At 40.2% G+C, this 7,712-nt stretch overlaps 1 protein-coding gene across 2 annotated transcripts in view; it reads right to left on the bottom strand.

The window, feature by feature from the left end:
* Positions 1-7,183, bottom strand: part of IQUB (IQ motif and ubiquitin domain containing) — a 102,219-nt gene extending 95,036 nt beyond the window's left edge. For both annotated transcript variants that reach the window (XM_059171727.1, XM_059171726.1), the window contains exons 1-2: positions 7,074-7,183; positions 1,527-1,960 (exon numbers count right to left, since the gene is read on the bottom strand). In XM_059171727.1, coding sequence (XP_059027710.1) covers positions 1,527-1,956 — 430 coding nt within the window. In that variant the 5' untranslated portion in view covers positions 1,957-1,960; positions 7,074-7,183. The remainder of the gene's footprint in view (positions 1-1,526; positions 1,961-7,073) is intronic.
* Between the last annotated feature and the right edge of the window lie 529 nt (positions 7,184-7,712).

Here is a 7,712-nt window from a genome sequence, read left to right on the forward strand (position 1 = left end):
TCCTCAAGACTTTAAAACTAGAGCTACCCTATGACCCAGCAATTGCACTACTGGGTATTTACCTCAAAGATACAGATGGAGTGAAAAGAAGGGGCAACCTGCACCCCAACTTTCATAGCAGCAATGTCCACATAGCCAGACTGTGGAAGGAGCTAAGACGTCCTTCAACACATGAATGGAGAAAGGAGGTGCGGTTCATACATACAATGGGATATTACTCAGCCCTCAGAAGGGATGAATGCCTACCATTTGCGTTGACATGGATGGAACTGGGGAGTATTATGATAAGTGAAATAAGTCAAGCAAAGAAAGAAAATTATCACGTGGTTTCACTCATATGGGGTATATAAGGAAAAGCACAGAAGACCATGGCAGAAGGGAGGGAAAACTGAATAGAAAGAAAACAGAGAGGAAGACAAACCACGAGAGACTCTGGAGGCGGGAAAACAAATGGAGGGTTGCAGAAGGGAAGGGGGTGGAGGGATTGGGTAACTGGGTGATGGGTATTAAGGAGGTCATGTGACATAATGAGCACTGTTATACACAACTAATAAGTCACTGAACACTACATCAAAAACTAATGATGTACTATATTATGGCTAACTGAACTTAATAACAAAAATAGCTTTTGAAACAAATAAACAAGAGGGAAAAGGAGCAACCAGTTAATCAGCCAAGTAGGCTGCTTCTAGGTATAACCACCTTCTTGCTGCTCCACTTTGGCTTTACCAACAATGCAGTAATAACCCCTACATGCCATGAACATTATGCCTTTAATACTAACCAATAATGCAAGAGAACAACAATTTTTCCAAAGCTAAATATAAAGTTAACCCTAAGCAGAAGTATGGAAATATGTAAAAGTAACAAGATATGAAGAATGAGCCCTGGATATGAAATGAGGAATGTGGAGTCAAGTTCCATTCCAACTCTTTCTTGATAGCTATGAACAATTAATTCCAAAGAGGCATGCAAAAGAACTACAATTATACTCAAGAATCTATCCATTTTCAAAAGCTCCTAAACGTTTTTAAAAACGTACTTTACTTAGGAAAAAATGGATCAATATCAACTTAAAATTTAATGGTGTTCATCTATTTTGGGAAAATAGAACAGAATAGAGTATCTTTACACTTAATTAAGAGATCAGGGGCACCTGGGTGGCTCAGTGGGTTCAAGCCTCTGCCTTCCACTCGGGTCATGATCCCAGGCTCCTGGGATGGAGCCCCGCATTGGGCTCTCTGCTTGGCAGGGAGCCTGCTTCCTCCTCTCTCTCTCTGCCTGCCTCTCTGCCTACTTGTGATCTCTGTGTGTCAAATAAATAAATAAAATCTTAAAAAAAATTTAAAATAAAAAAAAATTTTAAAAAGAGATCAAGTGGTAGTAGCTACAGAAGTTTGGTGGATAAAGGAAAGTGAAAGTAATGTAATAGCAAATATAAAACAAATCTTCAAGGAAAACAAATTTGAAAAAGCAGCCATTCTTCAAAATGAGGAAAAGAAATTCCTATCTTCCCTATGTAATACCTGTTGCTAAAGGATTTTTGACTGATGCTTTCAGAGATTCCTTTATAGCCTTTATCTTATCCAGAAAAGCCAGAGATCCAGGCTTTGAATTCTGTTTGGCTGGCTGCATTACATGATCATATTTAGTTAGATAGTGCTCTGTAGAACTTTCTGGAGAATATGAAACTTGTTTGGGCAACAAAGCTTCTTCCATGCGTTGTTCTTCATCTTCTGGTTCCACGTTTGATAAACCCTGCTGACTTTCCTCCTTAGCATGTGTTGTATAGCCCTCACTGGATGGTTCAACTTCAGATTCATTATCTTCTGCTTGATCTGACTCTGGAAACTCTTCAGAGGGAAGTGGAATACTGATAATCCCAGAAGCATCTTTATTTTCTTCTGATGCATTCACAACATTCTCAGCATCAAATTCTTCTTCCTGATCAGACATTTTCCTGAACCAAGAAAAATAAATATTTACTACACATAAAAATTTCTACACCAGATATCAAATTCATTGGTGGTATACAGCAGTGTTTATAATACACTGTAATGCTCCTTGTTATTTTGTTTTAAAATACTGATTATTTTAGTAATGGCATCAAGTAAAATTATTGGTGGAATTTTTAATAAAAACACCACAGAAAGTAAAAATTAAACCAAAAGAGAACCTCACAATACAATCAATTTGAGAAAAATCTACTGTCAAGAATATACTGAAAAATAGGGGCACCTGAATGGCTCAGTTGGTTGGGGGGTCTGCCTTCAGCTCAGGTCATGATCCCGGAGTCCTGGGATCGAGCCTATCTTGAGCTCCCTCTTCGGCTGGGAGTCTGCTTCTCCCTCTGCCTGCTGCTCCCTGTGCTTATGCACACACTCACTCTCACTCTCACTCTCATTCTATCTCAAATAAATAAATAAAATCTTAAAAAGAAAAAAAATACTGAAAAATATTTTAAAATATACTGTCGCCTCTTCCTTGTTAAAAAGAACAATGCCTTATGAAAGGACTTATTTGAATAGCTGCTTGTTTTTTTCCTGAACACAAACTAACAAAGGATTTATGCTTCTGGGATTACAACTGATTAGAAGCTCCAAGGAATCCACCAGCTCCACAGCAACCATACCCTGGATAGTACCACTCTCTGTAGTAGTTTTGGTCTCACAAACTGTAAGCAAGTCTCCAAGGACCTTTGTTCCCCAAAACAAACAGATCAACAAACAAATGTGGGTTGAACTTGGAGCTGATTAGGGCATGAGGTACAGCAACCAAGAGCTTTGGCTTGGGAGACCATAGGACAGCATCCAGGACATGGGCCAGAGTGGGCTAGGGCGGCCGACGGCCAGGCTTCAGGGGCGGGAGCTGGATCAGAGCAGTGAGGAGCCCGTCTGCGGGTCGGATACCTATAGAAGCCAGCAGCCAGGAAGGGAGGATAGAAGTGGCATTGAGGCATATTTCTGTAACAACAGCAGGGGCAGATTAAAATTCAGAACAGTAGTGAGGTGAAAAAGCTGTGTCTGGGGCTAACAAATTCAGCACAGATCCTTACAGAGAAAAAAAAAAACCTTAGTCACTGAAGTTGTCTGGCTGCTAGATGACAAATTTCCAAAAATATGGAATATCTGGAATAAAAATATGTATGTGTTGAATTAAATGAATATAGCGTTAGAGTTGAAGAGAGAATTAGTAAACTAGAAGATAAAGAAAAGGATTTTATATAGAATGCCCCAAAGAGATAAGGATATGAAAAGTATGAGAGATTAAGGACCATGCAGAAGAGAAAAAGTCTAGCATATTTTACTGCTAAGTGTATCTTCACTTAAGCGGAGAATGCTTTTGTATTTTCAAAATAAAAAATAACAACCGAGACTATATGTGGCCTGAGAAGCCCTTTCCAGAAAAAGTCTGTCAGTCCCTGATCTAATATATGCCAAATTGGAATCCCAGAAAAAACAAAAAGAAGAGAGAAAATATTTTTAAAGGTGATGGCTGAGAATTTTACAAAACTGATGAGAAATATGGATCCAAACAGCCAAGAGGCATAACATAAATATATGCCCAATGGGATAAGTAAAAATAATTCAAAGCCACACACATTAACAGAGTAACAAAAAGAAGATATGGAAAGCATATAGTGATAAAGGATATATCATCTACTGCTTTGAATAATATTAATTTACTAACATTAATACAAAGAAAAGTAAAATCACTGCTGATTTCTCATCAGAAGTGTAGAAGCCAATGTAACAACAGACTAATTAAAAGAAGATAACTATCAACCTAAAATTATACACCTAGCAAATTTCTCTTTCAAGAAAAAAAATAGAAATATTTACAGATAAGTTATACCACGATACCTGCTCTAAAGAAAGTTCTAAGGGATACACTTAAAGAGGAAAATGGGCTCAAAAGATGTTCAAAGTGCAAAAGGAAAAGTGAACAAATAAATTACAAACATATGGGTAAACACAAATACTGTCAACACAAAATAACAGTAGAAAATTGAAATCTTAGACAATAAGAATATATAATTGGGAAGGGAAAGATGAGAATGAACGGTTCACAAAATTGAGGGCTATGATATTCTGAACCCCAGACTTTGTGAAATTAAATATACATACCTGAATTTCAAGTACAACAACAACAACAAAAAAAAAAAAATGAAAGCTTTACACTTCCAAAATAATAAAGAAAAAAGTGAAATGTGAAAAAACAAATAAAAACTCAAATTTTTAAAATTTCAAGAAACCTCTTAAGGTTCTCACCTACAAAGAAATTTTCCTTTTGGCTATTTTCTCCTATAATAGGACTTAACGGCCTGATTAAAGAAAGACTATCATAAAGAAGCCCTGACTCCTGGCAACCTACTCCTCCCACCCCTTTGGAGAGACTGAGGTCATGCTTTTGTTTCTATCTGATGGATCATCCTTCCAGCAAAATAGCCAAGATGTCATCTTCTAAAACAGAAACAAAATCAAGAATGTCTGCTCTTCAAAAAAAAAACATAACTAGAAAACTAAAGGGACAAACCATAGCCTGAGAGAGAATTTTCTGCAAAGCTTCTATCTGATCAAGGACTTGTAACCAGAATATATAGAGAACTCTCACAATTCAATAAGAAAAGAGTAACAGTTTAAAAGTGAGTAAAATAGTTCAACAGGCAAGTCAACAAGAGTACATACAGAAAGCAAAGAGGCGGGGACAGGACTGGAGTGGCACAAGTGTGATGTAGCACCTGCACTGAGCCACACTTGCAGGTGCACCTGAAGATAAATCCCTCCTCAAATTTGGGGCCTAGCTGTCTCAGTGGCCTCAGTCTAGCCCTGGTCCCGAGAACAAGCACATGAAAATATGCTCAATGTCATTAGTTATTAAAGAAATGCAACTTCATATATATATATATATATATATATATATATATATATATGTATATATATGTGAGTATATATATGTGTGTGTGTGTGTGTATATATATGTGTGTGTATATATATATATGTGTGTGTGTATATATATATATATTTTTTTTTTTTAGTCCAACAATGTCAAGTGCTGGTGAGTATGAAGACAAGTAGAACTTATAGCTTGATGGTGGAAACAAAAATTGGTACATTTGAAATAACTTATTTTTCTTATAAAATTAAACATAGATGTATCATATGACCCAGCAATCTATGTTCTTTACCCAGATAGAATGAAAAACTACATTCATACCAAATTTGCAGACACAAGTTTATAAAGCCTTTATTCTTTTTTTTTTTTTTTTTTTTAAGATATTGTGTATTTATATGCCAGAGAGAGCGTGAGCACAAGCAGGAGGAATGTCAGGCAGAGGGAGAAGCAGGCTCCCCGTTTAGCAGGGAGCTCGATGCGGGACTTGATCCCAAGACCCTGAGATCATGACCTGAGCTGAAGGCAGATGCTTAACCAACTGAACCACCCAGGCATCCATAAAGCCTTTATTCTTAATCACCCAACACCGGAAACAACACAAGTGTTCCTCTGTTGAGGCATGGATCCTCATACTATGAGTCACAAAATGGACTACTACTCATCAAAAAAAAAAAAAAAAAAAAGGGATAAACTATTGATACAACATGGATGAATCTCAAATGCATTATGCTAAGCCAATTCTAAAAGCTACATACTGTATAATTCAATTAAGTGAAAAAGCAAAGCTGATGGTTCACAACCTCTTGAGTTCCATGGGGGGTAAAAGCTAATACCGAGCCCCAAACATGGACTCCAAGAAGAAACTAAAGAAAGAGGCAGCACTCCAGATTTGCAGGTGGCAAATTTAATAAGCGAGGGAACTTACACAATAGGCTTATCTTTGGCAGCTGCAAAACAGTAGATCTCTGGACCCACTAGCCAGAATCTTAAAGAGTTTATCTATAGAGGCCTTTATTGGGTTCAGTCAGGTATCCAGTCCAGACGGTCTCAATTACATAGTACTCTCTGGGTCCTTAAAGCAGCCTCTAGATAGGGACCTTGGGTGGGAGGCCCATTCCAAGGACAGGGGAGGAGCCTGTGATTGCCTCAGTTCAGTTCACTGGTCAGCCAGCAATCACACCTTCATGACTGCCTCCAAAGAAAACACATGCCAGTACCTACCACGTTACGGGTACAACTACATATTTATATAGGGACAGAACAACTGTGGAAGACAAAGGGCAGAGGGGAAGACATGGGTGTAAAACAGAATTTCACTGTTCATTCTTTGTACTGTTGGAACTTTCTATCTTGTACATTTGCCTATTCAAATGTAAATGTTTTAATCTTAAAAAACTGTTCAGAAAGAAAAAACAAGTCCCTATTATGATTGCATACAAAAATGTCCCTCTTGATCATAGGGGAAGGGAGGGAAAAATGAAACAAGATGAAACCAGAAGAGACAAACCATAGGAGACTCTCAATCTCCGGAAAGAAACTTAGGGTTCCTGGAGGCGGGGGGGGGGGGGGGGTGGAGAGATGGGGTGGTTGGGGGTTGGACATTGCGGGGGGCAGGTGCTGTGGCAGGAAAAAAAAAGTCCCTCTGTCACCGACAACGCATGATTTCACTGATGTATCTAGAATGTTAGTGTAACCGGTAAGGCAAGGCTCCAGTTTTGCCTTCTACCAAATACACCTGTTGAATTTTTAAGTTTTTAGGAGGCACGGCAAAGACCATGGGAGGGGAGGAGGAGAGCGCCAAGGAGGAAAGCCTGAAAGCCCTCTATTGGCTCGCCTGGAAACGTCGCCATGGATGCCTACACGTCTTCCAGTGTCAGATCTCGGTTACACTCACGTCTTGCTTTACTGTCACTTAAGATAAGCACTCCGGGTGGGAGATGCTTCCGAACCCCAATTATGAGATCCAGAGCCAGGAAAGGAACCAAGAAAAACGGCATGTTTTGCACGATTTTTGAAGTAGAGGTGGAACACTGTCCAGCGGCCACGCAGTCCGCAGAGCCAAGGCGGAACCAGCGCCCCGCACAAAGTTCTGGTAGTCCCGCGCCGTCGTCACCAGTCCAAAGCCGGTCTGAGGGTCGGGGGGACCGGGAGAGGGCAGCCCAAACCTGTCCTCCTACCTGACTGAGAAACGCAGCTACTCGGGTCGCAGAGGTTTCTCAAGAACCGCTCCGAGGAAGCAGCGTCCACACACGCCGCATTCTCTGTTGCCAGCCATATCCTAGCAACCGCCCCACCACCGCCCCCTCCCGCCGGACTCCGATCCCGCGAGAAGAGGCGGTGCTCGCGTGGGAAGAAACGCCGGGGAGGGGAGGGCGGGGCCGGGGTTTGGCGTGGGGCGGAGCCGTGAGGCAGAGGGAGGGGCGGGAGGAAGAAGGCGGCGGGGAGGGCTGTCGCGTGCAGGTTACTTAGATCCCAAAGTGAATGGTACGCTACTTTCCAAACTTCTCTTGCACCTGCGAAAGGGCGCAGTTCTCCGAACCAAACGCTGACGGCAATTTGGCTTACAGATACAAAACATCGGATTTTGGCGAAAATGTAAATATCAAATAAGATCTTGACGTAAAAGAACACAGTTGTACACAGTAGGTGCCTACTTGCATTTATTAAAATTAGAACTTGGTTCTTAATTTTTCGGCAGTCAAAGAAAAAAACGGAGACAGGAGCTATTCCCTCTTTTAAGTCAGGAGAAGCAAAACTTTTGTTAATCACCTAATTGTAAAGGTTTTTTTTATCACTATAAATTCTTTAAGGTTTTT

The sequence above is a fragment of the Mustela lutreola genome, chromosome 4 (genome assembly GCF_030435805.1).
Source record: "Mustela lutreola isolate mMusLut2 chromosome 4, mMusLut2.pri, whole genome shotgun sequence".
NCBI classification, from domain to species: Eukaryota; Metazoa; Chordata; class Mammalia; order Carnivora; family Mustelidae; genus Mustela; species Mustela lutreola.